The sequence below is a fragment of the Pipistrellus hanaki genome (assembly GCF_964339955.1).
Source record: "Pipistrellus hanaki genome assembly, chromosome: 10".
Lineage (NCBI taxonomy): Eukaryota > Metazoa > Chordata > Mammalia > Chiroptera > Vespertilionidae > Pipistrellus > Pipistrellus hanaki.
In genome coordinates, this window is record NC_140512.1 from 30,403,801 (window position 1) to 30,431,371 (window position 27,571).

The window sequence follows — 27,571 nt, forward strand, 5'->3', positions numbered from 1 at the left end:
GGAATGGGCTGATAACAAAGAGAAAAAATGAAAGTCCACTTATTCTTTAGAGCCTTGGCACCAAAGGCCAAAGCCATAATGAAAAGAAAGACAAATTAGATGAAGCAAAAATAATCAATGTCTGTGTAGCAAACAGATCTTAAAGTTAAAAGGCCATTATAAAATGGGAAAAATATTTGAGACTACATGACAGGGGGAGGGAGAGAGAGAGAGAGAGAGAAAGAGAGAGAGAGAGAGAGAGAGAGAGAGAGAGAGAGAGAGAGAGAGAGAGAGAGGCATTGATGTAAGAGAGACACATGGATTGGTTGCCTCCTCCCCCACCCTCTTCCCCCCAACTGGGGCTGGAGATTGAATCTGCAACCCAGTTACCTCCCCTTAACTGGGAATTGAACATGAGACCTTTTAGTGTGTGGGCTGGTGCTCTAATCACTAAGCAATACCAGCCAGGGCAATATATAAAGAAAAGTATTAAAACTTGAAGGAGGTTAACAACTAAGGGAAAATTTTAAAGAAAGAAAGAGCAAAAGGACCAAGAACAGGAAAACATATCTTAGGGGGAAAAATGGCAAATAAAGATAACAATGAACCAAAACTGGTTTGGCTCAGTGGATAGAACGTCAGCCTGCAGACTGAAAGGTCCAGGATTCGATTCCGGTCAAGGGCATGTACCTTAGTTGCGGGCACATTCCCAGTAGGGGGTGTGCAAGAGGCAGCTGATCGGTGATTCTCTCTCATGGATGTTTCTAACTCTCTATTCTTCTCTCTTCCTCTCTGTAAAAAAAAAAAAAAATCAATAATATATATATATTTTTTAAAAAGATAACAATGATCACCTACATTGGTAATCAGTAAAATGTTAATTAAAATAACAATTTATTGTTGTTTATTACGTTAATAAAGATACAAAAGATTATAACTTGTATGATGACTAACTTATTAGGAAGTGCTTTTATATACTCTTAATGAAATGTAAATGCACAGCTGGGGGGAAGGGGAGGCAATATCTAAAGCTTAAAACCTTCTTTCACCCGAAGTTCACTTCAGGGATGAGGCACTAATTTGAGACCCTTTGGTTCAGGGCTTTCAATTGTGTAGAGCCTCAAAATCAGGATTACTATCAAACCAGCTTATACATTGAGTCAAAGAGATAACTGATGAGAAAGCAAGACATTTATCACTTAACAGAATTGTGGTAGGTCACATGATCTATATAATATACTAGAAGTGGAGACATTTTCCTCATTTTATAATCGTCTTCAAAATAGTGTAGTTATAGTGTATTTTATTATATATTTTTGCATTAGAATGTTTGATTGGTTAAAGTATACATTTAAATATACCACAATTTAAATGTAGGTATATTGGCATTTATTATTTTAAAATACATTTTGTCTCAAAAAATTGTCTGATTTCTTTTGCCCTTGAAAAGTCATTAAAAAAACTTAAAAAATATTTAAATAGCTAATAGAAGAATTTTGAGCTGTATTACCTCCACACTATACAGACATTAATAATGATATTGTCCAGGAATATTCACTGACATGGAAATATTTTAAAAAAAAAACTTTATAGGAGAATATGAACTGAATAAACTTATTTTTTTGAAAATTTATATATGATTATGCATACTGAAAAATAGTATCCAAGGTATCACATTCAAACTTGATACCATAGCTAATGGTTAGCTGTAGCAAAGCAACATGAAAAAGGAAATGTTATTTCAGATCCTTATTCCTAGGATAATATACATGTGTTTTGAGAGTGGTACCTGGAAAGCATTTTTTTTTTTAAATGTGAATAAAATAATCAGGGAAGTTTTTTACCCATTTTGTGAATAGATAAATAGAGAAAGAGACAAGATCAATGCTTGGAGCTGCGTCTGCTGGTCTGGAAACTCTAGATGCCTGTGAGCATTGTGTATCCTTTCTTTTGTACTTTATGTCCTCAGCTCCTTGGGCAGGCCTGGGTATATTGGGAATACTCCATAAACGGTCCCTCACTGATCTCGGAATGGCTCCAGGAGCCCTGAGTACATGGATGGGAATGAATGCCATCTAATACACGGACACTGTTATTCCATGGTTAATGAAATGCTGCCGTGGGTCAGTGTTACCCTCTCAGTCTCCAGGGAGAGAGCTGAAGGATAGAGTTTCTCTCTCTTGGATTACGTGGTAGGCGCTTTGAGGAGAAGTCCCATACATTACTTTGTGGCCGGACAGAGAGTTGAAACAGCCTACCGACAAGAAGATTAAGTCAGGCTAACATTAAACTCGGGACCAGAGAAGTCCATTAGCGGGAAAACCAATGCCATGGCAACTGAAAACCAATGTAATTTCATTTGCTATTTAATGGCCTCTTTATGGAAAAGTGCTCTTTGTGGAAAAGGCTAATTGAGGCCAAAAAATTGCATGCAATTTTCTCTTAAAGGACTTTTCTCTCTCTCTCTCTCTCTCCTTTTTTTTTTTTTTCTTTCAGTGTTGCAGAGCCTGCTTTGTCCCCATGCTGTATTTTTGTCTGCTAATTTTCTGTTGGCCTTTCTACTTAATGCTCCCCATCTCCTGGCCTTTGTTTCCTTTGGTATTAGTATAATAGTGTTCGCAGGTTGAAAGGGCTTATTTACCTCAATGAAAATGTCCTCTCCCCAAATCCTGCATTTCCCTACCAATAAAGAGAGTTGGGTCAGGTTTAGCTGGCTGAAAAGCAGCATATTAATTCTACCTATTTCCTTTTGGCAGAGGAAAATAAAAGCTTCTTGCTTTGCTCTGCAGGAAGCAAATCCTGACAGTGGGAGGAAAATCTGGTCCTGTCGGAGAGCCATAAAAATTCAAATGTTTCCTGGTGGAGCATGGAGCATGAGGGCAGTGTAAAAGAGACCGTGCCTTTTCAAAGATGGTCCTGCTTCTTGGTGTGACAGTGACACAAGTTACCAGCATGTTAGGAAAGTCCCTAGTGAATGGTGATGACAGAGTAAGGCGAGATGTCACTGGACTTCTCTGTTAGTAAAAAAAAAAAATAAAAGGATATGCTGGCTTGACAGACACCTGTCTCACACCCATCACCTCCCATCTTCACTTAGGTTATCCCTTGTAATAGCACACATCTGATCACCGTCTCATTTACACACAACTTGGAGATGTTTTGCCCCATCTGCTCTATTGTTAGAAATTTAATATTGTCTTCAAATTGATATTACTTACTAAGTTTAATTTTAAAGAAACCTTTATATCGTCATACAAATTAATTTATCACTGTAAAAAGGATGGCAAAATCCTTTGCCAAACATAGAAGGTAATAGTAACAGTAATTAATAAGTAAATTCTTGACTTCCATTGGCCAAGACCCTCGACTCTCGGATGGCAGAGAATGATCCTAAAAAGCCTTGTCTTCTGGTCACTGATACTTCTAGAGACATTTTCTCCAATCATTCTGCTGTGAATGAGTGAACTTGCAGTTCATTTGAAGGCCACCTCTTTTTCTTTTTCTTTCTTTCTTTCTTTCTTTTTTTTTTCCATATAACATTTTATACATTTTTTATAACATTTTTATACATTTTATAACATTTTTTCATATAACATTTTAATGCTAGGGCCTGGTGCACAAAATTTCATGCATGGGGAGGCATTCTCTCTCTCAGCCCAGCCTGCCCCCTCTCACAGTCTGGGACCACTTGCTCCTTACTGCATGCAGCAGAGGCAGAAGAGGCTCCTGCCACGCAACCTTGAGCCTGGCTTCTTGCTGAGCAGCAATCCCCATGTGGGAACACCCTGACTACCAGGGGGCAGCTCCTGCACTGAGCATCTGCCCTCTGGTGGTCATAGCCACCAGACATTCTGCCGTTTGGTTGATTTGCATATTAGGATTTTATTATATAGGATATAGTACGTATTGAATTTTCTCCACTGGCCCCAATACTGTCATTTACATCTATCCCCCCCCCCCCCCCCATCCAGGATCCTATCCTAGATCACACACAGTCATGTCTCCTTAGCCAACTTTAATTCCACCCAGTTCTCCAGTCTTTTTCTTTTTTCCATGGCATTGATATTCTAGTAGTCCAGCCAGTTGTTTTCCAAAATGCCCTTCAATTTGTATTTACCTGATTGTTTTCTCATTACTGCATTCAAGTTAAATATTCTTGGCAGGAATATCACCGAAGTGATATTCCTAAAGATTTAATTTTCTTGAAATTTAGTGGCTTAATTTAAGATAATTGTATTCACATAAGCATTGTATAATAGGTTTTGTGGAATAAAGTACCTTTTCCATTTCTAGATTCAATTCCTTCTGCAGTTCATGGGAATGTTTTTGTGTTTTGTCATTAACTATAGTTGTCTCCATTAGCTCACCTGCGTCTGTCTGTCATATCTATTAACTCTCTCTGATTGTGTTGTTATTGGTGTTTTTCTTCTGCATACACTGTAATGCACCCAGTCAGGCAGCAGGTACCCCTGCCTGGTAAAGAATGTTCCACATAAAGTCATAGCACACTTTTGAGAACCACTGCCTTAAGCAATGCTTTGTGAGGTTGATGGTCTACTTAGAAGCATCTCCTTCAGAGTCAGAAGTGAAACTAGTTCGCTGCTCTCATCATATTTCCCGGGCTCTGCCTGGAAGGCCTAGCCAACCCAAAGAGAAATAAAATATATGAAGATGGGAAAGCAGGAGGCAACACCACCATTATTTCACACACACTGTTTGTCTACATAAAAAACAACAACCAAGACAGTCTAAGGTTCAGTGGTTAGAATTTATAATTGAGTTTAGCAGAAGTACTGCATTTGAGATCAATATACAAAAAAAATCAATTGCATTTTTACATACCAGAAACAAGCAGCGAGAAATTATAATGCAAGGAAAGATAGATTTACAATACCACACAAACTTAAGGGGCCCAGAAAATATATTCCACAAAAGGGTGGGGAAAAATACAAAAATTGATTAGAAGACATTAAGAAGATACTCTATTCAAGGTTTATTATGAAAAATGCAGCTCTTGATTACTCCCTCCTCACAGGCAATCACTTTCACTTATTTTAGCTGATGAGTTCGATATTTATCTCCATATTGCTAAATAAATACCATTTTTCTATGCATAAAATTGAGAAGAACAAGTAGCAACAAAAGTAGTTTTCTAATAATCTATTGATTCATCATAAAAGAAGGTGAAGATCTGGCTTCTCTTCCTTTTTCCACTGCCCCTTCCCCCCCAACCCTACCTGCCCCCATACTGGAACCTTTCCTGCCCTCCATTCTCACAGTGGAGTTATAACTATGCGGTTTGTACTAAACTAGGATGCCTTTTCCTTCTCTTTACAACATTATGTTTTTCCCTACAGTTAACTGTCTTTTTTTTTTTTTTTTTTTTTCTGCTTTAGGCTTTAGTTTTCTTTTTAAAAATATATATTTTATTGATTTTTTACAGAGGGATAGAGAGTTAGAAACATCAATGAGAAAGGATCATTGATCAGCTGCCTCTTGCACAGCCCCTTCTGGGGATGTGCCCTTGATCAAAATGGAACCCGGGACCTTTCAGTCTGCAGGCCGAAGCTCTATCCACTGAGCCAAACTGATTTCAGCTAGGCTTTAGTTTTCTATGTATAATCACTATTGTAATCCCCAACCTTTTGCCAGTAGTCTTAATCTTTTCTGAAAATATTTAATTCAACAGTTATTTTGTCAGTTTATTTTCTTGCAAAAGTTCCTCTGGAGCCTTCAGATCTGCTCCAACCACTTCCATCCGGGAAACTCCATTTCTGTCCAGTCCACCCGGAGACTCCCTGTGCGTCCCTGCCGTGTTGCGTTTCCTGTTTCCTGGATCCAGGGTCCTCTTGTCTCTTGCTTTGTTGCCTATTTGGATTGCATGCATCCTCTTTCTGAGAAAATTTGCAAGAGAGTACACTTGATCCACAAGGCATTGATTCTCCCCTGATTTGGCATAGAATTCTGGATTGATAACCATTTTCCTTTAGAATGATGAAGGCATTCCTCCATTGCCTGCCAGTTTTTAGTACAGTTACTAAAAAATCAGAAGCCATTTCATTTCTTCATCCTCTCTAAGAGACCTATTATCTTATCCTGAGGCGAAAAGTGTGTGTGTGTGTGTGTGTGTGTGTGTGTGTGTGTGTAGAATTTGCATTTGTCTTTGATGTTCTGAAAATTGAATGATGATGTGCCTTGATGCATTTATTTGCATCCATTGTACTGGATTCTATCAACCCCCAAATTTGCATGTCAGTTCTAGTAAATGCTTTTGGATTACGGGGTGGGTCAAATGTAGGGTTAGTAGTGAGTATTTGAAACACGGAGTTTATTCTTATATTATTATTTATTAATTATTACATTACTTGCCATACGAACAACTATAAACCTACTTTTGCCCCACCCTGTATTTACTGCATGACTTCTGCTTTCTGTATGCTATCTTCCTTGCATTGCTATTATTTAGATATTGAACCCCTGGACTGTTGCTCTAATGCCTAAGATTGTCTCTTCGGTTTTTTTATTTTTTATTTTTATGCTTTATTTTCTGGGAGATTTACTCCAGATTGTTTTTCTCTGTTTTTCATTGTCTCTGTCTATCACCTAAATATATCTTTCGATGTTTTATTAATTGTTGGTGGTCTGCTGATACTTAAGACTGAGTAACCTTTTAGTGATTTGGAATATAGGTGAAAGGGTGGGGTTGGCTGACTGTTAGCTTCACTTTGGGGGATGTGGCTGTACCTTTTATCTGATAAGTCCCTGACATAGTCACCTTAGATCTTTTTTCTTGGCTGGTAAGATTCTCCAAAGAAAATCCTACCAGGCTTCTCCCTGAAGGGCCAAGCCCTGATTCCAATATTCTAGGTGCCAAGTTGGCGCAGGGAATGGGAATGCAAATGTAGTGTAAATTCTTTTTAGAATGCTCAACTTCTCCTCTTGACTGAACTTTTATTCCTATTTAAGGCCTTCTTTCAGACATCAATTTCAAATAATTTTAATAATTCCCTTAAACCAAGGGGGGTTCCTATGTTATTCTGTAGTCTGCAGCATGTTGTACATTTCCTTTGTGGTACGTAACACTTCATTTGTTTAACTCTTTGATTACTTTTCTCCCTCACTTAGAGCAGAGTTTGTTCCTCATAGTCCAGTGCATAGTACATATGGGTTGTTGATTTTTGAATTTTTATTGAATGTTCGATTAGGAATATAAGCATGGAACAGACTTTGGAATCTCAGAAGGAAGGCAGTGGAGGGACAGTGGGTGAGAAACGATCAACCAAAGAACTTGTATGCATGTATACATAACTCATGGACACAGACAAGAGGGTTGTGAAGGCCTCTGGGTAGAGGGTGGGGGCAAGCTAGAAGAGGTCAGTGAGGTGGGGGAGGGACATATGTAATACTTTCAACAATAAAGATTTTTTTTTAAAAAAAGAATAAATGCTAGAGCTAGGGAAGAGTGTGTGGTTGAACCAGAGCAATTTCATCACCATCACTAGAAAAATGACTCTGAATTTATGGCTTACTGCACCCATTGCTTCTTTTCTGCTATGAAGAAACTATGTCAGGAAGGAGGGAGACATCAGAAGTGTCGAATACCATGGAGAAACCCAGTAAGTTGAGAGTTAAAAAGTTTCCATTGGATTTAGTGACATAAAAGGGCTTGGAGATTGTAGCCATCATTTGTGTGATGGATAAGGAAATCAGAAGGGGAGGGATGGCTAACTAAGAAGAGGCTGTCTATGAGGGTGAACAAGTAGTGTTTGTGAAAAGAAAGCAATAGGGTAGACGAAGAGGGAAATGCATTTAGAAAAGGTCTTACTTTTAATGACAAAAACCTGAGCATTTAAAAAAAAAATAGGTGTCAAAATCCACGAAATGAAATTGAAGACAGAAAGGAAGGCTGATTTATGGTGTGAGGATTCTGAGAAATTTGGGAGATTAAATCTTCAACCAAGTAGAGGAATTGGCTCTGGAGCGATCACTTGTTCTGGTGTAGCTGGAGGCATAAAAGGGAGAAGAAAGGAGTGAATGTGTGCTTTAAGGAAGTTTCCATAGGAAATGTATTGCTTAGGTAAAGTAAGATGTGAGGAGGTCTGAGAGTGAAGAAAGAGGAAGAAGGGTTAAAAAATTGAGGAATGAAAAAGGTTTGAGATAATTATTATTGACAGGGAGGGGATAAGTTAAACAGAGAAATAAATAATGGGTTGCTGAGCAGTCTTGAAGACCCAGTTGCGGTTTTTATGTGTGACTTTATGGTGGTGCCAGTCTTGTAGAGATGGCACATCCCCTGTAGAGTGATGTTTGCCATACATCCCTCAGCTGCATGGAACCAGGTAGGTGTTGTGAAAAGTGGGAGGTAGTGGAAGGTCTGGGCAAAAGCGTTTTTGAAATGATGGAATATGGAACTCAGCTGGATGGGTAGGGGAGGGAAGCAGTACATCTAATGGACAACGAGAACACAGAGGGGTTCTAATGAAACCAAGATGTGAAGATGCAGCATGGGCAGAGAATCGAGTGTGGACATTTGGAATTCCTGGAGACTGACCAAATGAAGGTAGTGTTTTAGCCCTGGTAGGACTGTAGGCGGGACAGTCACCAGGTCAGAGAGGAGGCAAAAAGTCACTGGAGAAAACAAGATCTAGACATTGAGAGACCTGTGCCTTGGTACTTAAGGTCCTCTAGAATTTGTGTGGAGAGACACAAATCTTCAGAAACCGATGAGGAGATAAATGTATTCAGGGAGGAGGGCAGGTGGTACCGATGGAAAAGTAGAGCCCCCCAAAAAGTAAGGATGTTCTCTTTCTTTCCTTTTCTTTTCAACAGAATTAGGGAGTAATTGGAGGCAGCAGCAGGGAGTCAAATATGTGAAAAAGAACACCCAGCTATATACCTCGGGCCAGAGTAAAGTATCCCGCATCCGTTCTTTGAGCTTGGAACGGGGCAAAGCTAGTTTGGTTGCCATAGTGATGAACGCCCTGTCTCTGGGCTCATTAATCCTGTGTTCCAAACTAAGCACTTAGCGATAGCTTCTGAATAAATGCAACAAAGCTCTGCATACTGAAAAGGGCATATTCATGTTAAGCAGGGAAAAGGGTTTTCAATTTCATTCATTAAACTTGAGTAAATAATTTAATATATTTGTGCGTCAGTCCTGTAGCTAATGAATAAGGATAAATGCTTAATGGAAAATTTAGCCTAATAAAGTTAACAGCATTGGCTTTCTATACAAAGGAAATTGATGTTGCTGGTATATATGCATATGAAGGGGAAAATGAAAAGGGAAATAATGTATGTTAACCATCTGGGATGTGGAATGTCAGGTACTTGAAAATAAAATGTTTCATTTAATTCTAGCAACAACCATGTGAGGTACATATTATTCTCTTAATTTTATAGATTAGGAGTCAGAACTCAGAGGCAGTTCAATAAGGCCCTCATTCACACAACTGGTGGGATGCAAGCAGGCCCTATTCTGTATGGTTTGCGTCCATGATGGTCCTACTGTGCCTTGCTGAATATTGTATACTTCTTATCCTTTTGGGCCATTCTGATAATTAAAAAATAATAATAATAGGAGAAAAGTTTGTGCTAAATTTACAGTGCCTACAGAAAAGAGCAGTTTAAATGCTGTATTAGAATGCCATTTGCTTAAAAAGTTCACTACCATAAGATGTTTTTAAAGGTTTTTCTTGAGAAAAATTATGAGTCTTTTTATGAGTAATTCTGGGTATGTTGGAAGTTTAACTAAAAGGTGTGAAGAACTATCGATACTTCCCCCAGAATGGATCCCCCTCAGATCAATCACTTATCCCTACTTTGCCATTTTCTGGTACCTGGAAGGTTTGGAGTTGCCAAGAAGACCCTCAACACAGAAGCTGATCTTTTTCTTCTGCCTTTATTTGGGTTTTCTGGATTTGCTCCCACAAAGGTGTAGCTAAGTGATTGAACAAGATATATTAACATTCCATTAATTAATTTTTCTTAAAATTAAAATTTAATTAAAAGCAACACTTTAATTAATTTTTTAATTTCTAATTCCTACCTCTACCAATGTGATATAGCAAAGATTAAAATAAGTAGAAGCAAGAAGTGCAAGTTAAATATCCCTGACACTAAATTTAGGTGAACGACTTTTTAAAAGTCCCAATACTAATTGCTTTGGTATCCCCTATCTGACTACCCCAGGTCTGTTGTGTGAAATTTGGGTTGCTTACTGCTGCTCAGAGGGTTCCCAAGTGCTCTTTCAGAGGGAGTGCTAATGACAGCCTTCTCTCCCCTTTGTATGATAGGCTTCCTGCTCCCACTGGCTCCCCCTACTGTCCATTCTCTGATCTAAAGCTATGTGTGATTTGGCTGGCATGTTATCTTTGCTTTACAACTAGCCTCTGAAATGAGAAATTAAAGGATGAAATTTCCTTGGACCTGTTCTCTCTCCTCCTACTCCTTCCTTCTTCTCCTTTCTTCTTCTTCCTTCTTTCTTCTTCTTCCTTCTTTTGTTTATCCTCCTCCTGCTTCTTCTATTGTACCACTCTTATTTTTTTTTATGTTGTTTTACTTAGAGGATCTTATTATCCCCTGAAAAAAGATTTTTTAAAATATATTTTTATTGATTTTTTTACAGAGAGGAAGAGAGAGGGATAGAGAGTTAGAAACATCGATGAGAGAGAGTCATTGATCAACTGCCTCTTGCACACCCCCTACTGGGGATATGCCCGCAACCAAGGTACGCCCTTGACCGAAATCGAACCCAGGACCTTTCAGTCCACAGGCCGATGCTCTATCCACTGAGCCAAATCGGTTTCCGCTCCCCTGAAAATTTTAAACACCATTTAGCCAAAGACAGGTTTATAAGCAGAAATACAAGTGTTTTCTTTGTCATCTCCATAAGTAATAAACAATTTTAGAAGGAGACTCAAGGGCCCAGATTAAGAGGTGAATCAAACAAGAGCCTGAGGCCCCATCTCAGTTTTCCATTTAGCTAACCAAGAAAATACACAAATAGGGGAAGTGACCAAAACACCAGAATTGGAGGCTAAAATTCAAGCTTCCTGAAGTTTCTACTAATTAGTTCTACTAATCAGAACACCAATGGGAACAGAAGCAGAGAGGGCCCTCTCCTTTCTGAGGTAAAATGTCTCCATAGCTGTCAGAAGGCATATTGGCATCCCCACGGAGAGCCACAGAAGGCTAAATACTGCAGGGAGGTCCCAGAGCCTCTTTTGCCTTTGTTACCAGCGGCCTCAGAAGTTCCCACAACCCATAAGCTAATTAAGACCACAGCACCGACCAAACAACTAAAGGCAGGAAGGAAACTCACTCCTTAAAGCAAAGTTGAATTAACCTGGGTTCAGGCAGGAGAAAAAGGTTGAATAAAAGTCCCAGAAAAGATCTGCTTGGATTAAATAATTATGCATAACCCCTAGACAGACAATAGTGTAGGGAAGGCCTGGGAAGTGGGCAGGAGCAGGGTAGAGGGGGTCAATGGAGGGGGAGAAAGAGGGGACATCGTAATATTTTCAACAATAAAGATATATTAAAAAATAAAAGTAGTAACCTCAAATGGCATTTCTATCGCATGCTTGGCATTTTATCCATATCCTCTTTTAGTCCTCTCAACCATCCTACAGGATTAATGCTATTATCCCCATTTGCAGATTAAAACTCTGGGTTGTAGATAAATTGTTTAATTTGGTAAGACCGGGTTTTGAATGCAAATTGACCTTGGTGCAGAGCCAGGCCTTTGCCACTAGGTGGTACTGCCTCTCCTTTGCTACTTAGAATCCCCGCAGAACTGCCCAGTTGCCCAGTCCAGTGACTCTCAATTATAGACTGGGTGTATCCATTAACAACACTGCCATTGGCTCACCTTCTAGAACTGCCTTGGTCACAGTCTTTGATGAAGGGAAAGTGTAGGTTGTTATGTTCTGTAACACTGGGTCCTTCCCCACCACAGCTGATTAGATCAGGGGGCATATTGCACCCAAGGGGCTCCAATACGGCTTGCTATGAACGGTTAATTCAAATGCAGTGTTTAAGAGGATAGGTACTGGAGTAAGCTTGCCTGGTTTTAAATCCTGACTAACTCCCCCCCCCCCCCCAAATCCCCAATCACTATCTATGTGAGTAAGCACAAGATTTAACCTCTTTGAATACCAACCCTCACTTACTAAATGGGAATACTAATAATAATCCAAACCTGCCGAAACCGGTTTGGCTCAGTGGTAGAGCGTCGGTCTGCAGACGGAAAGGTCCCAGGTTCGATTCTGGTCAGGGGCATGTACCTTGGTTGCGGGTACATCCCCAGTAGGGGTGTGCAAGAGGCAGCTGGTCGACGTTTCTAGCTCTCTATCTATCTCTCTCCCTTCCTCTCTGTAAAAAATCAATAAAATATATTAAAAAAAATAATCCAAACCTATTCTAGGGAGCTCAAGCAAGAACTCATGGATCTTCATGTGTGGTTCTTTCCCCATGTCTTACTTTTGTATTGTCTAGAAATGCATTTCCCAACATCTATTAAATTAAATACTGGTTCTGGAACTGTTGAACAGATATTACAAAAAGCAAGTTCCTAGGTCAAATAGGTTTGGGAAAACCCAGGTTAAATTAGACAGATTTCCTTACCATAATACTTTCATATGTTGATGTAAATTATAAGTATACCATGGTACATAGAATGCACAAATTTGGTTAAATTATTATTTTTTAGTCCTCACCCAAGGATCTTTGTTTTCCTCACTGATCTTTAGAGAAAGAATGAAAGAAAGGGAGAAGGGCGAGATAGAGAAACATCAATATGATCGAGAAACATCAATTGGTTGCCTCCCACATCCACCCCAATTGGGGCTGGGGAGCACGTACATGCTCTAGACTGGGAATTGAATCTGATGGAGATCCTTCTGTCCTCGGGCTGATGCTCTAACCACTGAGCAACAAGCCTAGGCTACAGAGCCTTTATTTTTTTTATGCCTCTTACAGTACTAATATATCACAGAACAGAAATATTGTCCTAAAAGAATGAAATGGGAGCATATAGTTAGAAATGGAATACATATTTGGTGCAGCAAGAACTGCATTTAGTTCTGTGTACATTAATCATTCCTCCAGCTTCCCATCCTGAGGGCAAATTTTATCTTTCTATAGTAGCAGAATAATAGCCATCCAAAGATGGCCACTTCATAACCCCTGAAATCTGTAAATGAATATATTACCTATGTGACAAAAGGAATTTCTCAGATGTGATTAAATTAAGGACCTTGAGAAGGAGAGATGACCTTGGATTATCCAAGTGGGCTCACCTCCTTAAAATTGGAGAATCATTTTCTGGCTGGCGGTATCACTCCCATTCATACCTCATCATCTTCCTATCTCATTGCAGACCTGCCTCTGTGTGGTAAGGGCCATTCAATCTTGGCCACCCGTTGGTCTGGGCTCAGAACAGATAGAATTTTGTCTCTGGGTAGAAAAAGAAGTCATTATTCACTTTTGCCAAATTCAAGGCATTAAAAAAAGGACAATAACAGGAATCTTCCCAGGATTAAGCCTCCCCATCCCCATTGGATGACAATAATAACATTCCTTTTCTTTAGCACAAACACTGTCCCAATCATAAGATTGGTCTGACTTTATGAGCCCCAACAGAAGTAGCTAAATAGTACATTTTCCAAAGTCTGAGTTAATCGGTCTTATCTGTGGTTACTTTATAAATTTTAATCAGGGTGTTCTTTTTTTAATGGAAGAGATAAAAAATAAAATAAGTATAAGGTGACTGAGCTCAGTGTCTACATGTGGATTGTTCATGTCTGGAAAGATAGCTTTTCCTTTAGGTTGAGTAAATTAAAAACAAACATAAGAATAAATACACGTGGGCTATATGAGAAAGAGGCTGTATATCCCAGGGGATGAGAAGCAATATTCTGTGGAGTTGAGCGATAAGCTTTGATATGAAAAAGATTTGCTTCAGGAGACAGAGGGAAATAGTTTGTGATATTTGCTTCATGGTTTTAATATGTTTTAAAAAATACAGGCAGCTGTCAAAGAAGAAACTTGCTGGAAGAACAGAGTATGTGAAAAAAGGGCTTGATTTAATGGCATTTGTAGAGCAAGCTGGTTTCTACCCCTTCACTGGCTTTTCTTCAGTCGTGTTTCCTGGACTTGTTTCTCTTTTCTACGTTTACAAGTTGGTGGGTCCCAGGTGAAGACATGCTTTTTGCATCTAGACTCACCTTGGTGATCTTATTTGGTCCTATCAGTTCAAATCTCACCAAATGGTGTTAACACCCCTATTTTCTCAGCCTGGCTCTCTCCTCTGAACTCCAGCTCTTCTACCCAGCTACATAAAAACCTATCTCCACTCACACTTACCCTGTCCACATTGAAACTGGGTTTCCTGTCCCTGCCTCCATGCTCTCCATCTTAATAAATGACAATTCTGCTTCTGCAGGTGCTCAAGCCAAAAACCTAGAAGGCATCTGTGTTTCATCACTTTCCCTCACACCGCAAACCCCTGCCCCCCCAAGACATGATGGTGACATTAAAATATACAGAGTGGCCAGATTATGATGATCTCTGAACACTCAGTGTAGACTGACCACAGAGTTGGGATTTTTAAAATAAGGTTTTTCCATGTATAAGAAGTACATTGTGGGTAGTTAGAAAGAAGCAGAGGACTTCCTAGCCAGAGGCCCGGGGCCACTATCTCCTGGTCCCTTGACATAATCAATATTTGCAAGCTTCCCCTTATATATAAGTACATTGAGTGGCCAGATTATTATGCGTTCAGAGATCATAATAACCTGGCCACTCAGTGTGTCTCCAATCAAATAGTTTCAAACCACATACACTGAGAGTGCCCTTGCCCACGTCACGCATTTCTTTCTGGTCTACAATTATAGACTTCCAACAATTCTTCTGCTTTCACTCTTGCCTCTCCTACAGCCCACCCTCCACACAGCCAGGTGAATTAGATCATTTCCCTCCCCAATGTTTCCCTCAAATTTCAAATATGGTCTAGCAGGGGTCCTCAAACTTTTTAAAGTGGGGGCTAGATCACGGTCCCTCAGAGAGCTGGAGGGCCGGACTATATGAACTACTAATCCCTACTGTAACACCTTGGCTGTGCTCACTGCCCCAAAAACCTGGCGGGCCGGATCAGACTCCCCTGGGGGCTGCATGTGGCCCGCGGGCCGTAGTTTGAAGACCCCTGCTCTAAAGACTTTCCTTGGACTGAACCTGGCATCGTCTGACCCCTGCCAGCCTCGCCAATGCTGTTTCCAGCCACATTCTCTGTCCCTTACCTCTGATGACGCTTGCCTTTGTTGCATTTCCTGAATACATCCATCTTGTTCCCGCCTACCTCAGAGTCTCTTCTCTTGCTATTTCCTTCAGGCCAGGAAAGACTTTTCCTATTATCTCAGATGGTTACCTCCCTGCTGCACCAAGGTCACATCCTCAGAAAGTCAACATTATAAGTGTTGACTTTCTGAGGATCATTCTCCATCACTTTACGCAGCTTTACTTTTCTTCACACGTGATTTATATAACATCACTCATGACCTTTTTACATATATAAACATTATAAACATTATATATATATATATATATATATATATATATATATATATATAGTCTATTTTGTCTCTCTTCTCCACTTGCATGTAAATTCCATGAAATTAGGAACATTGTCTGGCTTATTGACTGTGGTATTCCAGAGCCTAGAACAATAGTGGTTCACAGTAGGGGCTCAACAAACATTTGTTGATTGCATGAATGTACCAGGCACAAGGGACACAAAGACAAATAGAAATAGCATCTGTTTTAAAAGATCTTAAAAGGAGAAATTAGACACCCAAATCTGTTATTCCTTCGAGTGATAACATTTTTGCTGTGGAGAGACATCCTGGAGGTGAAGGAAGGTTTTCTGGATGTCATGGAGCTGACTTGAAGGATGAGTAAAGGCAGTCAATCAAGGAAGAAAACTGAAGGTCTCTGCAGTCCAGGAAACAACATAAGCAAGGGCATGTTGGCGTCTGCACAAAACCTGAGGGCAGGGCTCATTGTCCAGGGACATCCAGCGATGAGACCCCTTAAAAATCTCTCTAGGAACCTGGATCAGGGAGACAGACTTGAGCCTTGCCTCCTGTCTCCTTGCCAGTCAACCTTGCAATAAAACCTTTTTTATTATTTTCTCAAAAGCTGGTGTCATAGGATTATCTTATATGCACATTGGGCAGTGAGCCCTTGTTTGGTGATAAGATCGAGATGTTTGGTCAAGGTAATACAATCTGCCCCAGATTTCAGAATTCTGAGTGTGAATGTGTTGGATGGGTCATCCGTTGAGGTATTACAAGATGATGTCAGGACACAGATAAAGGAGAGACTGCGCCAGAGACCTGTGTCTTCGGAGAAAATGGGAGAGTGACTAAGAGCTTACGAGATGGTAGATAAGAAGGGAGCAAGAGTAACCTCTTGGGTGACATCAGCCCTCACGAATAAGGGGTGTACACAAGGGTGGCAGAGTAATGGTTCCAAAACACCATGGTTGATCTGGAAGTGGGTAGTTCTAAACTCCAGACCCAGGAGAATGTGAGAATTAGAGAAATGGGGGCCTTAGAGGAAATGGGATTTCATTTAAGATTTCATTTAAGACAAGACTATGAAAGATACAGGGCAATATATTTGCCAAAGATTGTAAATTGAAAAGGGCAAAATTGAAACTAGAACAAAGCAGCCAACTGAAAATATGCTTTGGTGACAGTTAATAACAAACCTGACACTGCACAGAATTGCATCCTTGACAAAGAAGCGAACTCGAGAAACAATCCCAGAAAATGAAAGGCCCTGAATAGAGAGAGAGAGAGAGAAAAAGTCTAATATCCGAATAATAGATGTTTCTGAAGAATGCTCACTGTTAATAATAAGCGAGACAATATATGTAAAACTCCTCGCAAGGGCTTGAAAAATAGCAGATGTTATGAATATTTTCACAAAAGAATGCTGAACAAATGTGCTGTCTTTTTACCTGCACAAAAGCCTAGATGAGTACGGTTTTGAATGGAGACAGTGGAAGTTAAAGCTGCTGAGAATGAAGACATCTCTGACAAAACAAGGAGCTAATGAAGATTCTACACTTTTACCTCAAGTTAATAAGTTGAACCAAATGTCTTCTCAAATTCTTCTTATTATAACCCACGATAATAACGCATGTCTCCTTACGTTCTCACACATATTGGGGGCCACTTTAACCAAGGAAACTGAATACTTTTCATCCTGTTTTAGTTCTTTTTCTAAGAAGGCTGTAAGTTTCTAAAGTGGCGTTAAAAATTAAAACCACAAGTAATTGACCATATTTTCACACATGCATTTGAGAATTAGGGCTTAAAAAATTGTAAGAGGAGATTTCTTTTCAGTGACCATGACTTGATAATTGGTGGGTGAGGACCAGTAAGCAAAAAGAGGTTTTTATAGTCTTCAATATATAAAACACTGTTTTCTTTCTGAATCTGACCAATATTTTTAATACAGGGTAGAAAGCAATGTTTTAGTGTGTAGAAAACACATCAGGTGGAGATGAATTGAGCAGGTTTGGTTCCTGGCAAAATAAGTTAAAAAATATATAAACCTAGATAAATCTTTAACAAAATACCAATTTTCAGCAATAGAAATAGTAAAAGTATACAAACAAGTGAGTAAATAAAGAGTAGATTGCTTGTAAAGGACCAAAATGTTGGGGGACTTCCATTTCTTTATAATTTTCAGTATTAGAAGAGAGTAGAACAAACTTATGGGTAAAATCACCCAGGAATTCAACACTCTTTAAATATGAATTTTAATGCAGGATGACAATAGAAAAATAGTCTCAAGTCCTTGTATTTTTATAAAGTTTGCTAAAAGATGACCTCCCTTAAAAACTTACTGGACAGGTGACTATTACCTGGATCATGCAAAGAACATGGAGTGTATACATTTACAAAATGTAATTTTTGGTTTCCAGTATTTCTTTAAGTTGTTCAGAGGATCTAGTCTACCCTCTACTGTGGGAGGAAAACTCAGGTGGGAGAATGTCTTCTCTGATAATGCTTAGGTAAGGAAAAGTTACATAGTCATTTTAAGTTTCCCAGGTGAGTCTCCATCCAAAAGTTGGACTTCCAGGGCAAATAATTCAAGCTGGATTTTAAAATAGAGGACTCTCCCCTTTCCTCTTCCTCAAGTCTGCTGCAGACCGGAAGCATGCAGCTGGGGAAGGTGTGTACCCTTCTTCTCGCACTCAGCACCCGGTTCCTTTTTATCCATCTTACCAATGGTGGTCTCCAGCCCCTGCAGAGCTGGTGCGAGGGAAAGGAGGGAGAGACCAGCTGAGAAGGTGAGGTCCTTCTTCCAGGAATCTAGCTGGGCCACCTTCTGGAGGTGGTAGATGTTGAAAGGACTGTCACCCAATACGTGCATAGAAGTGTTGAAAATAACTGTAGTTTAGTGATTACAAAATCAAAGGCAGCAGTTAAAATTCTTTTAGAAGGGCAGGCCAAAGAAGTGGAGGATTCTGTTTCAGATCTAGTCAAGGGCTGGATCATGTAGTTCTTTTTAAAAAAAATACATTTTATTGATTTTTTACAGAGCGGAAGAGAGAGGGATAGAAAGTTAGAAACATCGATGAGAGCGAATCATCCATCAGCTGCCTCTTGCACACCCCCTACTGGGAATGTGCCCACAACCAAGGTACATGCCCTTGACCGGAATCGAACCCGGGACCTTTCCTCTGCACGCCGACACTCTATCCACTGAGCCAAACCGGTTTCGGCTGGATCATGTAGTTCTAAGAGAAGTCCTGAATAAAACTGTCTCTGGAAAGTTAGGGAATGGGCAGCTCTCCATATGTAGTCATTGTGTTTGCAAAGTACCCTCTCATGTTTATTTTATTTATTTTGCAGAGTACTCCTACATGTTTATTTTATTTATTTTTACAGAGTACTCCTACATGTTTATTTTATTTATTTTATTTTTCAACTACAGTTGACATTCAATATTATATTAGTTTCAGGTGTACAGACAGCACAGTGCTTAGTCATTTAAAGAACTTACGAAGTGATCCCCTGGATAAGTCTATATTTTAGAAGTTGATTATTTAGCTTTTCATCCGCCTTTGATGTAGCTGAAATTTAATACCCAGGCACATTCACACAAACACTCAACACCCAAGCTCACATTTGTGCTTGTACGAAACCGATAGTGTTTGGTCCCAATATTTTTATCAAACAGCCCATTAGTTCTCCACCAATTGGTACTGCCCCATCTGCCATTACAGATGCTGTTTGTAAGTAGGTATGTTTCTGGGCTCTCCATTATATCTCATTGGTCTAACTGTCTCTCTATGTATCAGTGCCACAGTGCTTTAATTATAGTTTGCTGGGATATCTGATAGGGGAAGTACCCCTTCTTCACCATCTCTTCTTTCCTTTTCATCTTTTCCCACTTTTTTTCTAAGGTTCACTTGCTCTTTATTCTATACAAATTCTGTGAAAATAATGTTTTAATTGCATTAAATTTATAGATCAATTCAGGAAGAATTGCCATCTTTACAGCAGTGAATCGTCCTACCCATGAACATAGCAAAGCTTGCCCTTTATTTAAATTTAAGTCCTTTTACTTCAATAAAGTTTTTATTATTTTCTCAATAATGATCTTATGTATATCCTACAAAATAAATAAGAAAAACACAAAAATCCCAATGAAATGTGCATAGAGGCTATGAATAGACAATTTATGCAATTTATGCAATTTATTGCCTGTAAACATATGCAAAGGCGTTCAACTTTACTGGTAACCAGGGAAATGCAAACCAAATCAAAACATCTTTTCATACCATCTAATTGGCAAACATTAATCTGTTTGACAGTATCCAGGGTTGGAAGTACTTAAGCTGTACCGATGTACATATAAATTGATATAAGCACTAATGAGTATAATTTTATATAGTTGAAAATGTTCATACACTACTACCCAGTAATTCTATTTCTCTCTCTCAAGAAACTCCTGCACAATTTGAAAGGTACTTGCTATTTTCAAAAATCTAAAACAACTTAACTTTCTTTAGCAGAGGAATGCTTAAGCTGTACTTAATTATTCAATGTCGTTCTGTTTAGCAGTTGAAATAAAAAAGAAAAAATCAGTTCCCCACTCCAAACGTAATGTGATTGATCAAAACAGATTGCAAAAGTGAGATACCATTTACACCGTTTTTAAGAACATATAACAATAATATATGTTGTTTGTGGGTAAATATATGAGTAATAAAAGAACAAAGTTTACAATGACAAAAATCAACTTTAGTAGTTATCTTTGTGGAGACAGAAAGGGAAGGAAGAAAGGCGAAATGGGCTGATTTTTAATGTAAAATTTTTTCTTGGAAGAAAGAAAACTAGAGCAAGCATGGTGACAGTTTCCATAGAGTCAGAGACCTCTTCTTGCTTGCACTGTCATGTAGCTTTTGAAGTAATGGTATTTGGGAGGCTGTGAGGGCCAGCTGGTATCCTGCAGGGAGTAGCAACGCCCAGCAGATGGAGCCACAATGGTGACACCCAGGATCCTCCAACCTAGCAATAGGCACTGGGAAGCAGTTTGACTTTGGAAAAGAAATAAGGAATAGGAGGTCTTATTACCAGGATTCATAAAATTATTCTTCATTGGGGGATTATAAAAGGAGACAATTGCACAGACTGGGAGAACAGAAACAAAATTAATACTGATTAGTACTGTGTCCCTCGGCAATCCTGGCCTCAGGGTTATCTTTTCCTGGGGACTGTCCTGGCCTAGCTGGCCAGGTACCATTTCTGTGGCCAATTCTCACTTTGTGTTCACATTGTGATCCTATCTCCTATCTCCTCTCTTCATCCCATTCTTGGTGCACACATATCCATGTCTCCTTTGCCTACCAGTGAAATCTGGAAAGTTCTTGTTTTTTATTAAACAGTACAAATTAAAATTTTTAGTGCATTCACTTGCAATTATTCCAGACTACTTCTGGAGATCATCTTGCATGCATTAAAAGGTTCATGAAAGGCCTTCTCTCATTTAAAATTATTTTGTCTCAGAAATAATTTACCCTGCTCCTGTAGAATGAAAATTACTGTAAAAAAATGGGGGTAGGGTTAGGGGTGGGATGGGATAATATAGTTTACAGAATGTAAAGAAAATCTTTTAGAGAAACAGACCATGTTTTTGGCTGGAAAGACTTTATATTGTAAGACTGTCAATTCTTCCTAAATTGATATCCACATCAAAATAAGTTCCAGATGAGTCCAATATTAAACATTTTAAAAAATCTATGATAAAACTGAATTTTAATTAATCTAGATAGTTTTGTAACCTCTGAGAGGAATAGGACATTCTAATGTTTAAAGCACACACACACACACACACACACACACACACACACTTGTTTGGCCCTGTCCAGTGTGGGTCAGTTGGGTGAATATTGTCCCATGCACCAAAGGGTTGCTGGTTCGATTCCTGGTTAGGGCACATGACTGAATTGCAGGCTCGATCCCTGCAGGAGGCAGCTGATCTATGTATGTTAAGCTCTCACATTGATGCTAAACTCTCACATCGATCGATGTTCCTCTCTCTCTTCCTCTTTAGCATCATTGTATTTAAGAAAGTCCAAGTAAACTGGTTTAAAATTTTATAACAATTATGAAAACACAAAATTACACTTTAATTTGATGAAGGACTCATATATATGTAAACAAAACAGAAAAGCTTTAATGTATAAAAGGACAAAAATTTTGGACATTTAGCCAAATAAGAAATACCACTTGTTAGTAATTACAAAAAAAAAATGTTCAAAATCTAAAAATTAAACGAATTCACATTTTTGAAAAGAGACCATTTTTTTTACTTCTAAACTAACAAAACATTAAAAAAATATATAACCACAAACTGATGAGTGAAATAGCACTCTTTCACATCAATGAAAGAAATATAAATATAATGTTTGGCAATTATTCATTAAGTTCCTTACAATAGTTCATGGTTCATCTTAATGAATCTATTTTTGGAAAATTTATGGCAAGGAAATAATCCTGAAATTTACTTATGAATTTTTAATTGTAGTATTTGTCATAAGTTCAAAAATTTTTAGAAAAAAAGTTTTATACCCAATAGTAAGGTAAACTCACTCTATGGAATATTATATAGTTGTTTTTAAATGATATTTAAAATGATTATATGACAACATGGAAATGTTTACAATAGTAAACAAAAGGCAATGTTGGTCAATAAAAAATATTTAAATATGGCTAACTGAGTTGTTAACTAGGAAAACAAACAGTCATATACAATGAGATGTCACTATACACCCACCAGACCGATTAAAATTAAATAGACTGAAAATACCAAATGTTGACAAGCATATGGCACAATAAGAACCCTAACTCATGGCTTATGGGAGTGGAAACTGGTACAGCACATTTTTTATACCCTCTAAGGCTGTCCAATGACTCAGCAATTCCTCTCATAGGTATGGAACTCAGAAAAACCCTACCAAAAGTCCCAGGGTTTGAGAATCCACAAGAACGCTCTGTCAGCAGTGTTTGGAATAACCTGAAACTGGAAATGCCCAGTACCAGTAGGATGGATGAATTGTGGGTTACTCATGCTATGAAATAGAACACAATTAAATGAACAAAGGAGAGTTAAACACCACAATACAAACTATTTTCACAAATATAATGTTGAATGAAAGAAGCAAGTCATAAAAGAATGTGCATTTTAGTCCATTTACATAAAGTTAAAAATGAATAAAATCAAACTATTTTAATTAGAGATATAAATAAAGGTGGTAAAGTATAAAGAATTACAAAGACATGATTATCATAAGTGGATAATAGCCCTGACCTGTTTGGCTCAGTGGATAGAGTGTTGGCCTGCAGAATGAAGGATCCCAGGTTTGATTCCAGTCAAGGGCATGTACCTTGGTTGTGGGCACATCCCCAGAGGGGGTGTGCAGGAGGCAGCTGATCGATGTTTCTCTCTCATTGATGTTTCTAACTCTTTATCCCTCTCCTTCTCTGTAAAATATTAATTAAAAATGTAGATTTTAAAAAAAAAGAGTCAGGATAATAATTATCTCAGGCAAGATGGAGGAGTTGAATAGAGAAAGATAGATAGGAAAGGGAGTCTCTGGGTCTGAAAGTGTTTGATTTCTTCTTCTTCTTTTTTAGTGTTTCATTTTTTGATCTGGGATACAATTACATGAGAGATATGAGAGATGGCTTTATTTACAATATTTTAAAACTGGACATATGTATTTTTAAATATTATGTAATGCATGTTACGTGTTATGGGTTGAATTGTGTACTCTCACCCCACCCCCCTCAAAAAGAAGGTATATGGAAGTCCTAATCCCTAATACTTCAGTAGGTGAAGATAGGGTTGTTGCAGATGTAATTAGTTAAGACAAATAGGAGCAAGATGGGCCCCTATTGCAGTAGGACTTGTGTCCTTATAAGAAGACAGGTCTGTGAAGACAGAGATACAGAACACCATGTGAAGATGGAGGCACATCTTGGAGTGACATTGACAAGCCAACGAACACCAAGGATTCCTGGCATCGCCACAAGCTAGGAGAAGGCATGAGACAGATTCTCCCTTAAAGCCCTCAGAAGGAGCCAGAGAGAGCAAGCTCTGACCACACCTTAAATTCAAACTTCTAGTCTCCAGAACTATGAAATAAGCTACCTAGTGTGTGGTACTTTGTCACAACAGTTCTAGGACACTAATGCATTGTGTTTCTGCATTAACAATATATTTTTTAAAATTCCCCAAAATCTAGAATTAAAAAATAGTCAAATCATCCCATTTTATGTAGTCCCTGGAAATATAAAGCATTCAAAGACACAATCCAAATACTATAAAAATAAGGACCCTCTATGCAGAAAGTACATTTAAAAATAAAAAGAATGTGGTTTGTTCTGATTTGGCCTGTAAAATTTTCATCCTGACCCTTTGATTCCCTTCCTTACTGGAAACTCTCCAGCATTTCCGGTGACCCTAAATAAGGCTTCTGGGAAGACATTCTTATTCATGGCTTTGCACTCCAGGGAAAAGAAAGGCTGACCTAAAAGGAGTCCTGACCCAGGACTTCTCTGGGGCAGAATACTGATGAACACAGATGGCTCTGTGCATGACACTCTTGGGTTATAATTCCGCTTTCTGCAAGTTAGGCTACTGACAATCTCAGAGTTTACGGAGCAATGTGCCCTCAGAAACCTCGGGGAGGAGGGGGAGTTGATTTTGTACAGAATCCTGAGCACACTTGTAGGAGTATTGCTTTTCTCAAATATGTTCCATATGATCGGAGAATGCCATAAAAAAGGGCACAGAGGAGCAATATTTGGAGAACAGATATTTTTAAATTAATAAACTGCAGCTTGATTTCTATACTCATTTCAAGTTTTTCAATATCAAGCATGAAATACAGAAAACTTTTCTAGAAAAACAACGAAGTGGAAAGAATAGAACTGTGGTAAGAGATTTTGAAGTCAGGCTGTCTGTTTTTTTTTATTTTTTATTATTGATTAAGGTATTACAAATATGTGCTTATCCCTCTCATTGTTCCCCCATGTTTCCCAGTCTTGCCCTCATCCTCACCCCCTGTTGTCTGCATCATTGCTTATGCCTATATGCATGCATATAAATCCTTTGGTTGACCAGGCTGTTTTCCAACATCTTTACTTCTTCGTTTTTTTTTTTTTTTTTTTTTTAATATATTTTATTGATTTTTTACAGAGAGGAAGGGAGAGAGATAGAGAGCTACAATAGAAACGTCGATGAGAGAGAAACATCGACCAGCTGCCTCCTGCACACCTCCCACCGGGGATGCGCCCGCAACCAATGCACATACCCCTGACTGGAATCGAACCTGGGACCCCTTAGTCCGCAGACCGACGCTCTACCACTGAGCCAAACTGGCTTCGGCCAACCTCTTTACTTCTTAGCTTGGTGTGGTTATTAGCCTAAGTACAAATTTCTTTAGTTATAAAATTAGGGTAAAAATTGTACCTACTGCCCTAACTGGTTGGCTCAGTAGATAGAGCATCAGGCTGCAGACTCAAGGGTCCCAGGTTCGGTTCTGGTCAAGGGCATGTACCTTGCTTGTGGCACATCCCAGTAGAGGGTATGCCGGAGGCAGCTGATCGATGTTTCTCTCTCATCGATGTTTCTAACTCTCTATCCTTCTCCCTTCCTCTCTGTAAAAAAGCAATAAAAAATATATTTTAAAATTGTACCTACTGCAAAGAAATACTAGGAAGATTCCATGAGGCGACATATGAAAAGCTTTTAGCTCATAATGTTGCCCACATTAAGTACTTAATAAATATTTGTTGCTGGCATAATAATAACAAATATCTCAATATTTATACTTGAAGTAGCTATATATATTTCCAGTAGAATCGATAATATAGTAGGCCCCAAGGATCATTTGGGTCACCCCTTAAATTAGGCAGAGAAGGAAAATTTCAGCTTCTCAAGTTGACCATTTTAGTTCTTAACATTTCCTATCAGAAAAATAAAACTCACATCAGTTTTCTGGCCTGTTTTACATAAGTGGGTTTAAATTAAATAATTCCTAAGGAGTTTTCCAAGTACTAAAAATTTATTTCTAACAGCCATTATCTTTCTTTTTCTTTTAAAAATATTTTATTGATTTTAAGAGAGAGGAAGGGAGAGGTATAGAAGCATCCACGAGAGAGAAACATCAGTCAGCTGCCTCCTGCATGCCCCCAACTGAGGACCAAGCCGGAAACCCAGGCATGTGACTTGACTGGGAATCTCCCGGTGGCCTAGTTCTTAGGTGGATGTTCAACCACCAACCTTCACCACTGGACTTGTCTTTCTTTCAATGGGTATTTCCATTATTCTACTGGCTTCCTTCCACCCTTTTGATGGAAAACGACCTTTAGGCTAGTTTGGAGGTCGAAGTATTTGTGGTGGTTGTTTTCCCCCCATTGTATTCCAAGGGAGCCTGGCAGCCTTGGGCGGCTCTAGTTCTGTCTGTCAAACATGCCACTCAAGTTTGCCTGGACCAAACCTTCAGGCTTTTCTGCTTGGAAAGAAGAAAAACATGGCTGTGTGAAATATTCCAAGAAACTGGTGATTTTTAAAACTACTTGTATGAGCTTCAAAGATTGCGGTATAAACTTTCAATGATGTTTGCTATTTTACTGATAAAAAAAAAAAGTGATTAGTTATAGGTACCACTTTGTCTTTCCCAACCCACCTAAAAGTAAGAACTAAAACTCAACAAACAGCCTGAAATCCTTTGCTCTCTACTCGCACCCCCTTCCCACCACCACCCTTATACCCCACCCTAGTGCACTTGCTGCTTGTCCAGCAGATGGCACTGTTATGCCAAAGGACAGGCTTCCATGGGGCCCAGAAAGAGAATGGGGAGACACCAGGGGTCAGGGATGGCAGTCAGAAGTGGAAAGGGAAAGTCCTGTTTCCTGAACCTCCTTGGGCATAAGCTCAACACAAGTTTAAAATAATCGGCTTCCTCCATCTCCCTTCCCAGGGGCGAACGTGAACATGAAGACCAACAACCAGGACGAAGAGACCCCCCTGCACACAGCCGCCCACTTCGGCCTCTCGGAGCTGGTGGCCTTCTACGTGGAGCACGGCGCCGTGGTGGACAGCGTGAACGCCCACATGGAGACGCCGCTGGCCATCGCCACCTACTGGGCCCTCCGCTTCAAGGAGCAGGAGTACAGCCCGGAGCACCACCTCGTGTGCCGCATGCTGCTCGACTACCACGCGGAGGTCAACGCCAGGGACGACGACTTCAAGTCTCCGCTCCACAAGGCGGCCTGGAACTGCGACCACGTGCTCATGCACATGATGCTGGAAGCGGGCGCCGAGGCCAACCTCATGGACATCAACGGCTGCGCGGCCATCCAGTACGTGCTGAAGGTCACCTCCGTGCGGCCCGCCGCCCAGCCCGAGATCTGCTACCAGCTACTGCTGAACCATGGGGCTGCCCGAATATACCCCCCGCAGTTCCATAAGGTGAGGCTGTGTCTTTCCTTCCCCTACATTCCCCCCACCCCCCAAGCTTGAGGCTTGCATCTTTGGGTTAATTGCTTCTGATCCTCTACCTGGCCTTCCGTGTGCACGTGTCATGAGAGCAGGTAATGAACAGAAGAGGGCCAGGCCATCTTCCCTGTCTTGGGTGAACACCAGGAAACTGGCAGTAGCTTCCGGAGGGACTGAACTGGGAAAGATCAGAAGCCACTTGAAGTCTGCAGGAGAGGTGAATGGGCTCAGGCAGGCGTACACTTGCTGTCTCTCTTGAGCGGAACGTCTGATCTAAAGATGACTGAAACTGCTTGGGAATGAATTGGCATGAATGGGCCACTCAACTTTGCATTTAGTGAAAGGTAATGTTTATTGAGTACTTAATAGTTATATTTATTATATATATAGTGAGTTGTATTTATTCAGCACCCTGTGATAAGCATTTTGCATTTTTATATTTTAATTCTTATCACAACCCTGTGAGAGGAACAATAATATGATCCTTTCTCTATAAAGGAGG

General features: G+C 39.5%; 1 protein-coding gene across 1 annotated transcript in view; it reads left to right on the forward strand.

Annotated features, from left to right (window-relative positions):
• The window catches only part of ASB4 (ankyrin repeat and SOCS box containing 4), a 53,951-nt gene that overhangs the window by 16,989 nt on the left and 9,391 nt on the right, over nt 1-27,571 (forward strand). The window contains exon 3 of the mRNA XM_084896695.1: nt 26,552-27,042. Coding sequence (XP_084752821.1) covers nt 26,552-27,042 — 491 coding nt within the window. The remainder of the gene's footprint in view (nt 1-26,551; nt 27,043-27,571) is intronic.